This window comes from Betta splendens, chromosome 16 (genome assembly GCF_900634795.4).
Source record: "Betta splendens chromosome 16, fBetSpl5.4, whole genome shotgun sequence".
In the NCBI taxonomy this organism is placed as follows: domain Eukaryota; kingdom Metazoa; phylum Chordata; class Actinopteri; order Anabantiformes; family Osphronemidae; genus Betta; species Betta splendens.
The window spans coordinates 8,712,754-8,731,154 of record NC_040896.2 but is presented as its reverse complement, the minus strand read 5'-3'; the positions used below and the strand labels follow the sequence as shown (position 1 = coordinate 8,731,154).

Sequence of the window (18,401 nt, the reverse complement as noted above, 5' to 3'; positions counted from 1 at the left end):
CTGACAGTTGTGGAGGACGGCAGCGTATTTATATATATATATATATATATATATATATAGATATATATATATAGATAAATATATATATATATATATATAGATATATAATATATATATATATATATACTATATAAATATATAAATATATATATATATATATATATATATATATATATATATATAAGCACCGGTTGCCTCACATTTCTATACAGTAAGTGTCAACTTCTGCTGCAGGAATAAATCAGTGCAATGTCTACGTGTCTCCACCAGGTGGCAGCAGACGTTGATCTTCTGCAGCTGGAAGAAGCTAGATTGGAGCGGATGCGCATTGGGGCCGTTCTGTGGTGAGAGGTGAACGGAGGGATGGGGAATGTTCTTTGTTCTCCCTCTCAGAGCAGTCGTGAGCCAAAAAGGCCAGATGTGGCTGATCACAGAGCCAGCGTGTGCTCTCACTGGTGAAGCCAGTTGTGGATTTGCACTCGGAGCCACTAGAGGCCTATTGTGCAGATCCTGCATTGTGTTGTTGCAGATCTGGTGAATGTTTCAAAAGGAAACAGTAACATTAGAACACGGTAACTTTCCAGTAATGTGTTTACAGCTCGTTTGTCTGCATCTGAGATTTCCAGGATTCTGTACTGAACAGTTTGGCTGGAGATTTATGTTTTTGTTTGTTTCCAGGGCAACAAGAAGCTCGAGCTGAGGCCAAACATCCCCTGTAAAACCAGGAGCCCCCTCGACCTCTGACCCCTCGGCGCCGCGTACGAGAACCTCCCTCTGTAGTGTCCTGTGACATTTACAATCGGAGGCTCGGCTATAACGGTCTCACGTGAACGTCCAGGATGCTGCTGTAGTGTGGCCTCAGACACAGAGGCCACAAAGTGCAGCAGATCAGCGCTGAATCAAACGGAACCATCATCCAACGCTGAGCTCCGTGTCAGGATCTGCGTGTGCTGCTCTGCTGCATATACTGCACAGCTTTGAATCCATCTGCTGTGGTAGTTCTGACCGTGCGGGGCTGTGCTACCAGCTGCTGGAAGCAGGAATAGCTCACGTCGTGACCCCGGGGTCACAGTTGTCCTCGACGTGAACCAAACACAAGGCAGTTCCCAGAGAAACCAGCCCACGTGTTCACACAGAGGAGCTCAAAAGCACTAGATGTTTATACTGTTTCACAATTATTCTAATCATTGGCGTTAAAGGCGAAGGTTTGACTCACTACGTCGTTTGGCACCAATTGTCCACCAGGTGGCGCCCTTTTAGTTTATTTTCCTGATTAGTTTTCTCTTGCACTTTCAGCACGTTGCTATTGTTGCCGAAACATGTTGGCAAAGAGACAAATATGTAAAAAATGACTTGTTTGAACCCATGCCACTGTCACACACTCGGTGAATGTCAGCGTGTTTGTTTGAAAGTCAGACTATTTGACTTCGTTGCATCTCATCCGTTCACCTTTTGCACACTTTGTTTTCAAAGTCGTGCAATCAATTTTGCTGCCAGCGGTGGAGGTTGAGATAATTACATGCAGTTTGCATTCCTTGCATCGTTCCGCTGATGTCGCCTCCCAGGGGACACCGACAGCCTGCTCGTTCTCCCACGTCTGCATAACTGATTATAATGAGAGAAAATTGCACAAAATTAACTCTTGTGTGCAGATTAATGCATTAAACAAGACAATTACCCTTATCTAAGCTTTTTTCTGCTCTTAGTTTAAGAGCGACGTACTGATGAGTGCCCTGTGTGCGCAGATTGGCTTTACAGAGACGCGCGTTTCCTTCCTGAAGGCTGATTGTGTAATTGCAGGCTCTGCAGCGGGAGTGAGCAGATGGAGGTCGTACCTGATGGCTATTCCAGGCTTCGAGCAGGACTCTGCTCCAGCAGATTTACGAGTTAACGGTGTTTCAGCGGAGGCGGTCAGTCCTCCATGCAGCACCCGGAGAACGCCGTGACCGGCAGGGGGCCCGTGCGCCACGAAGAGGCCACAGAGCGTTTACAGCATCCGTGAAGGTGGCGTCGTTCATGTATTCATCAAAGCAAAGCAAGCAAAGCAAATGCAAAGCCCCGTGGACGTTTCATGTTCACGTGGAAATTGAAGCATGCAGTTTGGAAGTGGGCGCGAATTTGATATGTGGCTCCTGTAACTGCGACTCTGCGTGAGGCGGACTCCGTGGAAAACGCAGCGCGTGGGCCATCTGTTTTAATGCTTTGGACCGGTGACTAATGAAATATCACGGACTGGGGGGGAGCGAGGCCCCACGAGATCATCAGCCTAAACCCGATGCTGCTTCAGAGAAAGAGGGGCAGAAAAAAGGGTTCATTTTATGTGGGTTGTGTCAAAAACCAAAGTTACGTCCCGAAGACCAGAAAGTTCAGACTTAAACACGCGCAATGGTGAAAAGGGCTTTAAATACAATACACAAAGCAATCTAGGCTACAGAAAAGTCCAATGAGCGAACAAACATTCACGTTTAGACCAAAGATCAAAGTGAAAACCGATTAAAATGAAAACCCCTAAACTTTTTTTCTCTGTTAAAGTACAACCAATGACCGCCGGAGTGAACGTGTGCGCGGAGGTTCGGAGGCTCGGGTCGTGAGACGGTGCGCGGCTGACGCCCCTCCTAACACGACGCGATGCTGCAGCAGTTGGTCGCGAGCCGTCCGACAGCTCGACCGGTCCCCACGAACTGCCTCTGACGAGCCCGAACCCTCCAGCCTCCAGGTCGGGTTGGGTCGAGTCCACTCCCGGTCTGCGAGCGCACAGAGGCTGCGTTAGAGGCTGCGTCGCTCCGCTCGGAGGTGAAGAGTCGCTCGTGGGCCTTCGCGGGACGATGGCGCGTGAAGCGGTCGTGAAACTCCTCGTGTGCGTCGCGTTTTTGCTTCCAGACGCCACGCGCGCACAAACGGGTAAGTTGACGTCCGTGCGTTTTTCCGTGCGCCTCCCCGGTGCGCACTGCTTTCCAAAGGATGCAACGTGTTTTCACACGGTTCGACTTTCTGTTGCAGTAAACGACGTTTAACAGTGTAAATAACATGTAGTCGGTCACTAACACTTTCATCCATCATGCTGTCGCTGTTGTCCCGGGTCCCTACTGGGTCTCATGGTCAGATTGTAGTGATGCAGCTCAGAGTGGGTTCGCCCTCCTGGTTCTGTCCTCCTCTGACAGACAGACAGACAGACAGGCAGAGAGGCAGACAGACAGACGTGCAGACAGACAGGCAGAGAGGCAGACAGACAGACATGCAGACAGACAGGCAGGCAGACAGACAGACACGCAGACAGACAGACATGCAGACAGACAGACATGCAGACAGACAGGCAGAGAGGCAGACAGACAGACGTGAAGGCAGACAGGCAGATAGGCAGACAGACAGACAGGCAGAGAGGCAGGCAGACAGGCAGATAGGCAGACAGACAGACAGACAGACACACAGACAGACAGACAGGCAGATAGACAGACAGACGTGCAGGCAGACAGACAGGCAGACAGACAGACATGCAGACAGACAGACAGACAGGCAGAGAGGCAGACAGACAGACAGACAGACGTGCAGGCAGACAGACACGCAGATAGACAGGCAGACAGACAGACAGGCAGAGAGGCAGACAGACAGACAGACGTGCAGGCAGACAGACACACAGACAGACAGACATGCAGACAGACAGACATGCAGGCAGACAGACATGCAGACATACATGCAGACAGACAGACAGACAGACAGACAGACAGACAGGTTGGGCTGCTGTTCAGGTGCTGCAGCTTTTACAGTAACCTGCATCTCTGACAGCTCCTCAGCGCTGCTGATGTCGCCTTCCGTGTGACCTGACAGGTCGGGGCCAGAGGACGTCGCTGCCTTGCTCACAGGCTGAGGCTGGTTCTTTTTACACCTCCAGCCTCACGGGCCTCTTCATTTGGGCTCTAGAATGTAAATATACAGTATAAGTTCTCTGAAGCTTTTCTAACCAGCCCCGTGGTCAGACATGATGATGATGATGATGATGATGATGACAGGTTTTTACTACAAGCTGATGAATCCTCAGCATTTTCCCCTGACGAAGCCCCTCAAACGCGTCAGCAGTTGCTTCCATTATAATTAACACTGTCATGTTTGGCCTCAGCTCCAGATTCAGGCTTTAAGGCCTTTAGACCTCGTCTTCTCTGAATGTAAATGCAGACTTCACCTACATGACGTTTGTTCAGAGCTACTCGCTCTGCTGCTCTGCAGCCAGAGACGTATTCGGCACTCTGCTGTTGAACGGCGAGCAGCTGGACAGTGCAGGCCTCCAGACGCCCGGCGGCTGCTGCCGACAGCTCCACCGGCGCCGACGCGCTCCGTGCGGCCCAGTCGCAGGGCTCCCTCCCGAGTGCGCTCCTGCAGAACCCCCAGAACTGCCTTCAGCTCCAGCTGGCTGCAGCAGCCGGGCCCCAGGACCACTCCCTCGCGCCCGGCTGGTACCGGTTTCAGATTTCCCAGCATTCCCACCCAGTGCGTGGAGGTAAGAAACCAGTGCTGCAAGAGTGGAGAGAGCGGAGACGTAGAGATGCCCTGTTGTTGCCAAGGTGACGCTAAAAAAGCCGTCACAGGCTGGAACAGACAAGGTGCAGCCGCCAACAGTGCTGCAGGTTCACGTCTGACTTTGTGAAGACGCGCCGTTCTGGGTGCATGTGTACGTATCATGAAGGAGAGTGCAAGGAGAGCTGGATGAGGCTCATTTCCTGCGGGCGGCCTGCTGTGAGGAGCCGGCAGGATCCATCTGAGGCGTCAGCCTCCCTCTGCCTTCCCAGGGTGATGCATATCCACGGGAGTGGGTGGAGGAAGGAAGGCAGGATCGCTGTGAACATGTGTTACATAAGAAGGAGATGTCGTTGTGATGATGGCGGGTAAATGCCCAGATTTGTCAGGCCATGAATTTTCCCCAAGGGGAAGTAAGTGTAGCTTTGAAAAGTGAGTTTTTTATTGCTGAAAAGTCAAATAAAGGGCTCGATTCCTCGTCAGGAACTTCACTCAGTTTAGCTTTTTGGGGAATCATCAGCTTTGTGTCTCCAGCAGCTCTCTCTTTGTGTGGTTTAAAGGTTTTACTACGAGTATTTGAACCTTGAAACCCGTGAAACCTCCCCTCACGTCCAGGTGAAGCACTGCGGCACCCAGGCTCCGGTGCGTCTGTCTCTGGCTGCAGACCAGCGCCTCCCGGGGCCTCTGGAGGTCAGACGGCCCACGGCCCGCGCCGCCCGGCAGCTCTTCCCCGGCGACGGCACAGACTGCTGCTGGTGCCGCATCCCGGTCACGGTTCCGGCTTCTTCGTGTGCCTGCTGCAGCCCACGCAGGGACGCACGGTTCCGCCCGGTCATCGGCGTTCTCCCTGTCTGTCCGTCAGAGACGCCGGACCCGCGGCCCACGGCGCCGCCGCCCTGCGGTCCCGACGAGGCGTTCGCCGCCGGGTCGCGTGAAAGTGAGGACGCTGCACTTGTCTCCTTGCGTTAGGTCAAACAGCAGAGGCCTCCGGAGGTCAGGAATGCGTTGACGGGGCCTAAAGAGCAGAACATGTGTCCCGGGGTCCCTGGGCCTCGTCTCCATGGCAACAGCCCTCGGCCGGGTCATGAATTATGTCAAGGAAGCTGGAAGAACTTGAAAGAAGGAGGAGCGTAGTCGATGAGTGGCTGAATGTTGCCATGTAGATTAAAGGCAGATTCCTTAGAACCACAGTTTTCAGTTTTCAGTAACGAGGAGCTTCGTGGACTTCCATTAGTATCAGTAGAGAAGCAGCCACCCAGACTGTTCATCTACAGCCTCTCACCGCTCGTCTCCTGTCAGCTGAGCAGCCTCCTCCGCCATCGGCCCCGCTGATCGAGCCCGAGGCGGCGGGCGACGCCGTCTACCTGCGGTGCAGCTTCGCAGGCGGCGCCAACGCGTCGGTGGGTTACGTGGTGGCCTGGTCGCGCCTCTCCCCCGAGGGCCGGAGGGAGGAGCTCAAGCAGGAGACCACCGTGCAGACCGCCTCCCGCATCGAGCTGGACGGCTTCAACCTGCGCCTGGGCGACAAGGTCTGGAGCCGGCTGCAGGGTTCAAGATGGCGCCGTGCAGTCGGGCTGTGCTTACAACCGCTATGTTCGCTTCCTCCCAGATCTACTGCTCCAGCTCCAGCTTCCTCCTGGACTCGCCGGACGTCGTGGGCGCTTCAGTGGAAAGTCACGAGTTCTTCGCCGGACTCAGGGTAAACGGTGATGAACTTTTGATGCCAGCCATAAATTATCTGCTACAAACAGTGATGAGCGTCCTTTTGTCTTCACAGCTGATCCCAGAGTCCAGAACCGTGTGGGAGGACGGGAGGCTGCATGAGCTGGTGGTTGAGAGCACAGTTCCTGTGCCGTGCCTCGAGTCCTGCTCTCTGTCGCTGCAGCTCAGTGCGAGTCACGGTGAGGAGCTTTTAGACTCATAGAAGAAAGGAATCTGAAGCTCGTGCAAATAAACAGCGTGAATCTTTGCCTCAGAGGGAGCGTTGGGTCCAGACCTGTCTCTGTCCTCCTGTGTTCTGGATCTGACCCGCAGCCCCTGCAGCGCGGGGGTTTGCGGCCGAGCTGTGGTTCACTTCAGCTCCATCACGGACTTTGTGAAAGATGACAACAGGACGACTCAGATTTCCGTCAAACCCATCGTCACGAAGAGCTTTCTGTGGAGCGGATACTCGCCCGAACCCGTCCAGGTACAGGAAGCAGGTCCCGGAGCGACAATGTACCGACAGAGACGTGCTCTGAGTCTCACCGTCGCCTCTTATTTCAGATCCAGGTGAAGGACGTTCCTTCAGCCTACTGCTACTCTTTCACTGATCCTCACGTGATCACGTTTGATGGCAGGTACTCACACTCATGTATCTGATTCAGTTTAACAGATACAAATGAGATGGACTTTAACCAAAGCAGGCCAACGTTTCTGTCACAGGTCGTACGACAACTACCAAATCGGCACCTTCGTCCTGTACAGGAGCACCTCGTGGCCCTGTGAGGTCCACGTGCGTCAGTGGGAGTGCGGCAGCGTGGAGCACGCGGCCTCGTGCGCGTGCGGTGTCGTGGCCAGAGACGGCGATGACGTCATCGCCTTCGACATGTGCAGCGGAGACATGGGCGAGAGCCGACCTCAGCTGTCTGTGAAGAAGCGAGGCGTCGGCCGGAGCGGCCTGAGGATCACGGAGTCGTACCAGGGACGCAAGCTGACGGTGGGTGCAGCGATCGGACCGGATCGGTTCGGGTCAGGGGTCTGTTGAAGGTGAGACGATGTGACGGCCGTTTGCTGCTCGTTCGCAGATCGGCTTCTCGTCCGGAGCGTTTGTCCGTGCGGACGTGTCCGACTGGGGAATGAGTCTGACGCTGAGAGCCCCTGGTTCTGACTGGACTCACACCGAGGGCCTCTGTGGGACCTACGACGGTCGTCCAGACAACGACCTGCACTCACCAGGCGGCGCCTCAGTCCAGGACCTGCATGCGTTTATCTCTGAGTGGAGGTCAGTGGAGTTCAGCCAGCACACGTTCCTCCTCACTCTCCTCATGTTAACACAGCGGCTTCGGACGTTATCACGTTATCAATGGTCATTATCAGTGGTTATCAGCCCATACGTATGAGCCAGTGGGTGCCCACCTACCTGCTGGCAGCGGTGAATAGGTGCAGTAGGTCGCTGTCATTGATCAGGTTGATCACGGCTCAGATGATTTAACCAGCAGAGTCAGTAGGGGCGCTGTTGACGGGTTGCTGTTCAGACGGGAGGATCGAAGTTTTGGATTTTGATTTATTAGCGAGCATAACTTAGCAAGTAGCTAGCGGTATTGTGTGAGCTAACTGTAACCTGAACCCCCCACTCGTTATCCAGCCCTAACCCTAACCACAATAACGTCCAAAGCTGCTGAACGTAGCAGCTTAGCTAGCTGTTAGCTGTTTGAGAGGCGGCAGAGCAGGCACCTACTGGCCCGTACGAATGCGCTGATAAGTTCTGATCAGCCCATTCTTTATGGCTGATAACATCCGAAGCGGGTGGTTAACACTTGAGTCATGTGCAGACTCCCTCCAGGCTCCAGCCTGTTTGACACCGGCCCGGCCAACGTGACTCCGCTCAGCCCCCGTCAGTACTGCACCTGTCAGACGGAGCCCCTCCTCACACCTTCTGGAGGCCGATCCCGTCCTGTCACCTCCTCCGACTCCTCCGACTCCTGCTCCGCTCACAACGTGCGCCTCCTCGGCATCATCCCCACGCTCGACGTCACAGCTGAGTACATGGGCTCAGAGGCAGCGGGTGGAGGGGATGGAGCAGCACAGCGCCGAGGCCGGCGGCAGACTCACCGCTACGCCCCCGGCACCCCGCGTCCCGGCCTCGGCCCGTCGGACCTGGAAGGCCCCTCCTACTTTTTCCCAGAGGACCACGAAGCGGCTGCTCAGCCGTCTTCCTCCCCAACGTGGCCGACTCCCTCCGGCCTTACCGAGCGCCGGGCCAGGAGCCGGTGCCGGCAGGCGGTGGCCAGCTCCAGCGTGGCGTCAGGCTGCAGGCGTCTGCTGGAGGCGCGGGTGCTGGAGCGCGCGGTGAACATGTGCGTCGGCGACCTGCAGCTGAAGGACGAGTGGTCGTGGCTGAGCGCGACGTCGCCGCTGCTGGAGAACGAGTGCGAGAGGAGGCTGGAGGAGGAGGCCAGGAGAGAGGAGCTGCACCAGGAGGCTGTGGCCGCCCTCAGGTGTCCCAGTGCCTGCCACGGCAACGGCCAGTGCTCCCAGCGGGGCTGCGTGTGCTTCCCCGGCTTTGGCTCCTACGACTGCAGCGCTCTGTCTGGTAACACACTGTACAAACGCAGATACAGCGTCTTCACGTGCGTCCACTTTCATTCACAGTATTTCATGCTCATCTCTACTTTTTGTTGTTGTGAAGATCAGATCCCAGAGATCATTAATCTGGAGAAAGGCGGCTTGTGTGACGTCCGACAGGGAGGCTGCTCCCTGATCCGGGTCCACGGTCAAGGTTTCAAGGACTCCTACGAGCTCAAGTGTGAGTTTGTCAAAGAAAAGGTAGTTCACCTTGTACCTTTTTTCCTCCTACTGTACCTGCTGTGTGGGCGTGCCTGTCTCACCACTCGTCCTTTGGGTCCTTCGTCAAGTTTGTGGGTGGGGAGTGGGTTTTGGACGAGCCTCAGTTCGTCCTGGCCACCTTCCTGGATGCGACAGCCCTGGAGTGCCAGCTCCCCCTGGTGGACCGGCTGTCCTCCGCAGGCCCGGACCTGGAGGCGGTGGGAAACCGGCCGCTGGCCCGCTGGCAGATCAAGGTTAGTCACAAAACTCTGCCGAGACGCTCATGTAACAAACGGTGTTATTCCACGCTCTCATTGCTTCTGGATGCAGACAGATGTTTGGTACATAGGAAATGCCTTGGCTTCAGCTGTGGAAAGACAGGAAGAGAACTGAACTCTCTGGAAATAAGTTGATTTAGAACTAAACAAAGAGCTGCTAGCTAGAAACATTGAAAACATTATTACTCAATATATAGTGTATATATTGTATAGATAGTATATTCGTTTTTATTCATCTTTTTAGTATTAAGGTGCAAAAAAGGTTTTCATTGGACGTGTCCGGTTTATTCCCAGTCACCCACGGTTGTTCTCTCTGTTCTGACAGGTTTCCAATGACGGCTACAGCTACAGCAACGCCAAGATCCTGACGGTGTTCGATGGAGACTGTCAGACCTGCAGCCTCCACACTGAGGTCCTGTGTGCGCTGAAGGTGGGACGTCTGTCGAGCTGCTGCATGTCCTGAAACACCGTCAGCTGCTGAGCCCAACACCAACACTGAACCAACCCGCTTCGTGCTGCCTTGTCTCATCTCACCAGGAGAAAACCTGCAGCATTGATGGCGTGTGTTACGCCGAGGGGCAGTCCAGTCCCAGCAGCCCCTGCCTCACCTGCCGCCCAGAATCCTCCAGATACGCCTGGTCCGTAGCAGAGAGTACGTGCACACGCCGGCGTGAGCGGGGTTCTATTGTGAGCGGTGCTGGTGTTGGTTAGACATGGGTGGGTGTTTTGCTGCTCAGGGATGTTTTTGGCCGTTTGTCAGCACCTCTGTGCAGATTAAAGCCATTGAAGTGGCTTCAGGCCGGAGGCGCTAATATGAGGACGGCTCACCTCATTGTTAGCTTCTTCAAGCTGCTCGCTTCAGGCAGAATGAAAACACACGCATCATCAACTTGAGCAGAGTTAAGGGATGTTCTTGAGTGTGTAACATGGTGTGAGCACTGACTTTAGATACAGTGTGTGTCAGCACAGATGAAAGCCTTGAAACCAACGATGAGCAGCAAATATTGTAGATCAGATGCAGATAAAGCTCAGCTAAATAGAACAGAAAGTTAGTTTGGCTCCTTTGTTTTTGTTTAGTTATGATATTTTGCATTTCTTTTCCTGCTTTTCCCACCAGAGAACCAGCCTCCGGTCGTGCAGCCGCTGCCGTTTCACCTCCGGGCGTTTCAGGGGGAGAGCTTCATCTACCAGCTGCAAGCTCAGGACCGCGAGGGCTCTGAAATCCACTTCAGCCTGGTGTCGGGTCCGGGCGGCGCCGCTCTGTCCCCGTCGGGTCTGTTGACGTGGACGGCCACGGCCGAGCGCTCAGACGCACACACCTTCCACTTTACTGTGACCGATGACTGCAACGCTCAGACCGAGGCCTCGCTGCAGGTCAGAACCAGCCATTGACCCGAACCCATAGAGCTCCAGGCCAGAACAAACCTGAGGCGGCCTCAACGTCAAACGTTTGCGTTCCAGGTGCAGGTGCGCTCCTGTGACTGTCTGAACGGCGCTTCCTGCGTGACCGACGTCACCTTTCCCGCGGGCAGTGGAGAATACCTGTGTGTGTGTGTGGACGGGTTCCGAGGGAGGCGCTGTGAGCAGGACATCGACGACTGTAAGCCCAACCCCTGCAGACTGGGCCGCTGCGTGGACCGGCCCAACTCCTTCTCCTGCATCTGCCCGGCCGGGACGACGGGTGAGAGAAACCCTCTGAACGCTATGTTCGACGCAGAGCGGTTGTGGTTGGTTTGAGCGCGTGCTGTGTCGCCAGGCCGTACGTGCAGAGAGGACCTGGATGAATGCGCCGCTCGGCCTTGTTTCCCTGGAGCGCTTTGCAGCAACACGCTGGGCTCCTTCTCCTGTGGAGCCTGTCCACACGGATACAGCGGCGACGGACTGAACTGCACCCGTACGTCCTCTGCCTCTCTTCTGTTTGGTTCCGGATGAGGTGGGTTCTTTTGTCCAGCTGTAACTTGCCCCTTGTCTCCGTTGCCATGGTTACCGCGGCGCTCCAGTGAAAGCGGTGGCCAATCCTCCGCCGAGGCTCAAACCTCCGGGCTCATCACCGTGCAGCCGAAGACCATGTTATCCAGGGGTCCAGTGCTTTGAGAGCGCACATGTCTCCATGGGCTTTGTGTGTGCACCCTGCCCACCTGGTTTCCATGGAAACGGGCAAACATGTACAGCGACAGGTAAGAGAGAAGTCTTTTGTTTGGAAAGGGCATCTGGGAGCAGAGCGGGTTTCATGAAAGGCCACATTTAAAAAATCCTGAATGTGAAAAATCTTAATTACAGTTCACACTACATGAACAATGAAAATAAATTCAGTGACAGTAGATTGTTTTATATACTAAGAAATAAATGTGGTTCTGACTACACCTAAGTCATGTCCTCTAACTTCCAGTGTTTTACAGGTAAGGGAAGAGACAGAGCAGATGGTCACATTCACATCGCATCCTCCTCCTCCTCGTCTTCATCACCTCCCACCTCAGTGAGGCAGCCCCATCACAGGGGAATGAGACCAGAAGCCACCGGCTCTGCTGACAGACGGACCGCCGTGACCCAGCAGAACCTCACTCTAACCAGAGGTCTGCCCGGTGGGGGGCTGAACCCCTCTGTCGCCTCCAGGGTCACAGGGGGGTCACAGTCTCCCCTCGTGGCCTGTGTCGACGCCCCCTGCTTCCCCGGCGTTGCCTGTGTTTCCACCAACACCGGGTCGTTCAGGTGCGGGCGCTGCCCGTACGGTTACACTGGGGATGGTGTCACATGTAAAGGTAATGAGTCCTAAGGTGGAGTCCAAAAAACGATGGAAAGGATCATCATCCACATCTTAAGACCCATAATCCCTTTATTTTCTAATGAAGAATGAGGTTATTAATTTGGGGAAGTAACGGGGATCTGTTGTTATTGCGCTGCAGCTGTGTGCAGGTATCAGTGTGGGACGAACATGGCGTGCACGCTGCCCAACACCTGCACCTGCAAGGACGGATACACGGGATACGACTGTCACATAGGTGAGAGCGTCCACAGTGATACTCACTCGCTGAGTGACACCGGTCATTAAAGCTGCTTTCCTCCGTCCAAGCGCTGTGTCGGCCTGACTGCAAGAACCAGGGCAGGTGTGTGAAGCCCAATGTGTGTGAATGTGCGGCGGGTTACGGCGGTCCCACCTGTGAGGAAGGTAACACACACCCATATTAACGCCTGTCCCACGCACTCGCCTCACAACGCTGACGAGCACCTGTTTCATCCCACCCGGCGCGGGTGCGTAGCGAGCTGCGAGCCGCCCTGTCAGCACGGCGGCACCTGTCTGGCCAGAAACCTGTGCACCTGCCCCTACGGCTACGTGGGACCCAGATGTGGGATCAGTGAGTTTTACCGGGCCGCAACCCTGGATGCTGAATGAATGAAGCCATTCTCAACACCTGTCAAACATCTGTACCTGCAGTCGTCCACTGTCACTAGGAACAGTCATGGTGTTCATTTGTCTCCGTCAGTGGTTTGCAACAGGCACTGTGAGCATGGCGGCGAGTGCATCTCCCCTGATGTCTGCCAGTGCAGACCGGGCTGGTTCGGGCCCACGTGTAACTCAGGTGCGTGCGATCAGCGGCTGCTTCCTCTGTCTGGCGCGGCGTCGTGTCCACAGATACTGACGCGCGGGTCTCGTTTGTGCAGCTCTCTGCAGCCCCGTCTGTCTGAACGGAGGCACGTGCCTCAAGCCCAACATCTGCGCCTGTCCCAGCGGCTTCTACGGCTCTCAGTGTCAGATCGGTGACGCCGTCTTTATGATTCACTAGCATTGATCATTTCAAGTGCCCATAAAATGGCAGGGGGCTCACAGCTGCTCCCCGGAGCTGACGGTGGATCCTCTTGTGTTTTTCAGCCGTGTGCAGTCCTCCGTGTAAGAACGGGGGTCAGTGCATGAGGAACAACGTGTGCTCCTGCCCCGAAGGCTACACGGGGAAAAGGTGTCACAACAGTAAGTTTAAAGCGGGCTGATTTACTTCCCCACTGGAATCTGGACCTCAGTGTCAGTAATTGTGCTCCAGGTGTATGTGAACCCACGTGCATGAATAAAGGCAAGTGTGTGGGACCGAACACGTGCTCCTGTGCCTCAGGATGGAGAGGGAAGAGGTGCAGCATACGTGAGTGGCTCCATGTTTCACTGACGCTCACCAAACCGGTAGCATGTAAATAAACACGTTGAGTTGATGCTTTATGTGCAAGGAGAACACCTTTTTACTGCTGATACGAGACTGTGAGTGTGACTGTGGACTGTAACTGTGACTCCAGCTGTCTGCCTGCAAAAGTGTAAAAACGAGGGCGAGTGTGTCGGACCCAACACCTGCCAGTGTCCCGCTGGCTGGGAAGGCCTGCAGTGTCAGACGCGTAAGTCCACTGATCACATGACACCGCAGTGCAGTGCAATGCAGTTGGTTGTCAGGGGCAACACACTAATGAACACTCATTTCCTCCTTGTGATGTATTTCTCTCCAGCAATCTGTAAACAGCGCTGCCTGAATGGAGGGAGGTGTGTTCTCCCCGACTACTGTCACTGCCGTAAAGGCTACACAGGCCTCACCTGTGCAACAAAGGTGAGGAATGAGAAGCAGTTCACATGTTAAGTGCTCTATAATAATTACGATTCCAGGGTTAAATGTTGTGTTGCTTCCATTTCCTTCCGCAGGCATCACAAGCAAGATGAAATAACGAGGAGAATGAAGGAAAATGCAAAGCAGAAAGCTTCTCCCACTGTGTTTGAGGAGCTGTGTGCGTGGTTTTGGCGTGTGCTTGAATGTGTCTATGAGCACGTTTCAATTCTAACAGATCTGACCTGATGTATTGCACTTATCTTCGTGCCCCCTGTAAATTACTACCTCAAGGCTCAAAGGAACAGGAACTGTTTAACGCACCAGCGGAGATTTCAGACAGATGTGCAACACATTGCTCAGTATTGTATGAAATAGTAAAATGATCACGGTCCAGTAGTGTTTAAAATAATCTGTAGGTTATGCAGCAATGTGCAGGATTTAGCCAAATTATACATCAATGTGCAGTTTCTGCATTAAAAGCAGCTCTTTCGTATTTTAGACCAGGGACTGGTGCAGTCTAACAAAAGTGCATTTATTTTTAGCTTGATTAAGTCAATATGATGCCTGCTTCTCACAATTCTTATGTGATACAAGCTGTGTGTGACAAAATAAAGCCAAGCGTACTTTTTGTAAATGAGATGTATTTTTGTAGTTCACCTTTTTATTCATTTGGCGACACACATGACAGTATAGTGCATAAGGTGTTTAAACACTCATAAAAATAGTCAACCCACTCACTGGCTAAACACAAACATAACGTATAGTAGAAAATGTTGCTGAGCGGAACAAACTGCACGGTCCTCCTCAGCGTTGCGTCCGGGGCCTCGGCTCCTTGGACGCTAGTGAGCGCTCCTCCTGTCGGCGCAGCGAGGGCCGCTGAAACGGGGGCCACAGCGGCATTTGTTGGGAGAAGTGCACTTCCCCCCATTGAGGCAGGGCGGACTGCACACCGCTACGACCCCAACAGGACAGAAGCGAGTCAGCGCAAGCAGGAGCTGCTCAACTCTCACACTATGGAGCCATAGAGGTGCCAAGTACGTCCCGTGGTAGCAACAGTGAGGGGGAAATTCTCCTCTAAACATATTTGATATCACGCTTTTGTGCTTGGCACCTGATGTGTAATGCTGAGACGAGGTGGTTGTTTGACACTCACCAGTCTGGCAGGCGCCCCCCAGCCACCCCTCCGGACATCTGCAGACCCCTGGAGCCACGCAGGTCCCCCCGTTCCCACAGCCCAGGTCACAGATGGCTGAGGAACGAACGGCAACAGAGACGGCTCATCTCAGGAGAAACCTCATCATTGGTCATTTGTGAAGTCAAACTGACAGTGATTTTCTAATATTCACACACGCGCTGTTGACCTGATGCTATTCACACTACGTGGTCTGACATCTGCATATCTAACTGCAAAAGCCCTTCCGTGTTTTAACCAGCTGCACTTTTCAGTTTGAGGAGTAGCTCCAGCAAAGGAAGCGTCTCCATTTGGCGACTTTGACCTTCGGCGTTAGCGCTGCAATGAGTTACGGCTTTGAACGCACCCTCCTGGCACTTTGAACCCGTCCAGCTCGAGGGGCAGTTGCAGGCGGCCACGCCGTGAACAGCGATGCATTCCCCTCCGTTCCAGCATCCCCCATCGCACGTCACTGCAAAACGGACACGGACGCAGGTTGGAGGCGGTGCTTGAACTGCTCTGTAGTGAGTGTTTGTTGTAATATTGTTTTTACAAATGTTTAAAATCTGAAGATGTTATATATTAATGTAACTGTCAAAGGCCCCACTGTGTTTTCTTTGCCTTGTTGAAACACATGATGTAAAAGTCATGTTAGTTTTTCATTATTTGCTCACTAGACTGCTGTTGCAGCAGTTTTATTACTGGGAAAACCTTGGTAATATACTTTAATATGCAGTTCATCTGGCATATAGATGCATAAAGTCTAGACACTGTTACACAGAGGAAAAAACAAGCTGGCTTTCTGCCTTCTGCATCAAACGGACACAGATCCTTCCAACGTGCTCGTCCCTTATGGTGCAACCAGACATTTGACTTCACTCCAAATAAACCCGTTTACCTTTGTGGCAGTATTTTCCTCCAAATCCAGGAGGACATCTACATTTTCCAGGGCGAAGACACACTCCCCCATTTTTGCATTTGGGATAACAGGTGGCTGCATTCACACAAAAACACAAATGATTAAATTATTTATAAATACCATAAAAGTAAAGTAAATTTATGATTTTATGCATAGTTTAAAAGAAAAAATATAGGTCTAAATATGTTGTCAAATGATAGTAAGCAACAAAGGGAACTTTCGAGTGAATTTGTCTCAAATGAAGATGCTTTTCCCATAAAGGTAAAAGGTAAGTTTGCATTCTATTTCATATGAAATTGATTTTAGTTACAATAACACACACTGTAAACAATAAACAACTTCTCAGATGAAGACAGAAGCTTGTAACTTCACCATACTGGCAGGTCTCTCCTTCGTAGCCGCTGGAGCAAAGGCACGAGTTGTTGCGGATGCAGACTCCCGCGTGTTCGCACGGCGGCTCGCACTTCGCTTTGGGGTCGAAGACGAACCCGAGCGCGACTCCGCGCGGCGCGTCCGAACCCGCGGTGACCGCAGCGACCATGAGCCAGAGAGAGACAACGGCTAAGCCGAGACCCACAGAACCCATGCTTGGTCCGCCGAACGGGTCAGTGGACGTTAAAAAGACGGGCGCGGACGGAGATGGAGCTGGAGATGTGTCGAACGAACTGCGATCGCCTCACGTCGCCCCCAGTGCCGCGCGCAGAGGAACGCCCACTGCAGGCTGTCGCTCGTGCCGGGGGGCGTGTCGTGGGCGCTGATTGGAGTTTGGAGGGCAGGTACGTACAGACTTTGCTTTAGGTTCGCTTGCGTTACCCCAGACACTCTTAACACTAATCAACCAATGTTGCGTTCATGCACTTCACTCTATTTCTTCAATTAACTTTAACACGTTAGCTAATACGCTAGCTAGGGATGCTAGGTACGTACGGTATTTACTTGAATTAAGGTTAGCAATTTGCTAACTGTTGGCTAACAACGGTTGTTACCAGACGTTTGTTGTGGAAAAAAACGACGACTTTAGAAAGTTGTGGTGTTGTGTTGTCAACACTGAAATACTTTCAAATGGCAACTGACTAGAAATTAAATGACTTGACGTATTAAAAAAACAAAAAACAAATATCTGCTTTGGAATGGGTTACTCAGAAGGATTGATCAAACGGTTGTCTCCAAAGCTGTGATCAATGTTACATCAGGATCAACAGGCCCAACTTCACTAGAGCGTTAGGGATTTCTTGCAGAACTGGGAAAACACCTCATTCGGTTCTTACCAGCTCTGCAACAAGCAGCTCTTCCTTCTTCCAGTCTTCCTTCCTGGATTTACATTTTCAAACAGCCAGTTTTCTGTTCGACTGTTGAAAGGGTTTATGAAACATAAGCAGCCTTGATGGTGTGCATATTTGGTGGAGATGCTGTGTCTTGCATTGTTGTAAATAAAAGCAATCTGTGGGCTCTGGCAGAAAGAAAGGATTTGTGGGGAGCCAACTACCTTCCTCTCTGAAAGCAAGCAGCGTGTTTTGGGAGTGATGGCGGTAATGTAGAACACATGTGGGAAAGCCATTTCCTTTATACCTGCTCAGAGGAGGTTCTGGGTCTATATGATCTATGGGGTGAGGGGCAAGTCTGCTGTAATGGGAATAACACAGCCATATCCTCAGTAGTTGCAGCTGCCTTCACCAAGTTTCATTAAACCCTGTTCACAAAAAGACTTTTTTTTCTAAATATTTGGCATTTTACATAATTATTATGACAGGTAAAAGATTATTGAAAAATATGCATATTTACAATAGAAAAAGGTCATTTTCAGAGCACACATAAAGGTAAAGGGTTTACATTACTATAGTAAAATTGTTTAAAAGTAAATAATATTATACACAGTATAATAAGTATGGTATTTAGAATTTGATGGAACACACTGTACATAAAAACGTACTGAGTGAGCTTTTCTTTTTACTTTTGGCCACATGTATTCCAGTGCAGCTCTGCACAATCCACTGACCTGGTTCTCAGCGAGGAAGTGAATTGGTGCTTTAATGAGTCCAACAGATGTGAACATGCCGTAATGAACAGAGGATGTGTGCTTGCAGCTCCAATGATGAATCTGTACTGAGTAACAGGGCCACACACCGCACAACCATGTATGTAAGTATGTAACATTTTATGTTTATACACTAAAGACATCTGGTTTTATGATAAAAGTTCAGATTTGGATACTATGGTCATCTTTATAGTGTAGAAATATAAAAGATAACACTACAGTATTAATATCACTTGAGAAGTATTAAGAGTAGATTAAGGTCACTAAAGCTTTAATTTGGTTTCACTTGTTTGCAATAACTGTTTCAACCCTGTGAATTAATGATGTCAACAAACTCTTGATTTCTTGAAATTGTTTTCCAACATTATACCTGCAGGATTCATAT

At 52.0% G+C, this 18,401-nt stretch overlaps 2 protein-coding genes across 3 annotated transcripts; one reads left to right on the top strand and one right to left on the bottom strand.

The window, feature by feature from the left end:
* The first annotated feature begins 2,766 nt into the window (after window positions 1-2,766).
* On the top strand, window positions 2,767-14,530 carry vwde (von Willebrand factor D and EGF domains). Its single transcript, XM_029130069.3, has 28 exons — window positions 2,767-2,901; window positions 5,809-6,038; window positions 6,119-6,208; window positions 6,287-6,410; window positions 6,486-6,697; window positions 6,775-6,848; window positions 6,934-7,207; window positions 7,296-7,492; window positions 8,043-8,803; window positions 8,900-9,036; window positions 9,126-9,290; window positions 9,640-9,744; window positions 9,852-9,966; window positions 10,432-10,688; window positions 10,776-10,995; window positions 11,071-11,208; window positions 11,315-11,491; window positions 11,714-12,073; window positions 12,218-12,313; window positions 12,385-12,480; window positions 12,572-12,667; window positions 12,797-12,892; window positions 12,975-13,070; window positions 13,183-13,278; window positions 13,349-13,444; window positions 13,593-13,688; window positions 13,797-13,894; window positions 13,987-14,530. The coding sequence occupies exons 1-28, from the start codon at window positions 2,826-2,828 to the stop codon at window positions 14,002-14,004; spliced, it is 4,596 nt and encodes a 1,531-aa protein (XP_028985902.1). The 5' UTR covers window positions 2,767-2,825; the 3' UTR covers window positions 14,005-14,530.
* On the bottom strand, window positions 14,513-16,767 carry seraf (Schwann cell-specific EGF-like repeat autocrine factor). 2 transcript variants are annotated; one of them, XM_029130076.3, is made up of 5 exons: window positions 16,354-16,759; window positions 15,961-16,056; window positions 15,430-15,534; window positions 15,045-15,140; window positions 14,513-14,843 (listed from the first exon to the last, which is right to left on the bottom strand). In XM_029130076.3, the coding sequence occupies exons 1-5, from the start codon at window positions 16,565-16,567 to the stop codon at window positions 14,731-14,733; spliced, it is 624 nt and encodes a 207-aa protein (XP_028985909.1). In that variant the 5' UTR covers window positions 16,568-16,759; the 3' UTR covers window positions 14,513-14,730. The 2 variants fall into 2 exon arrangements, with proteins under 2 accessions (XP_028985909.1, XP_055359468.1); XM_055503493.1 differs by lacking the exon at window positions 15,430-15,534 and having other exon boundaries at window positions 16,354-16,767.
* Between the last annotated feature and the right edge of the window lie 1,634 nt (window positions 16,768-18,401).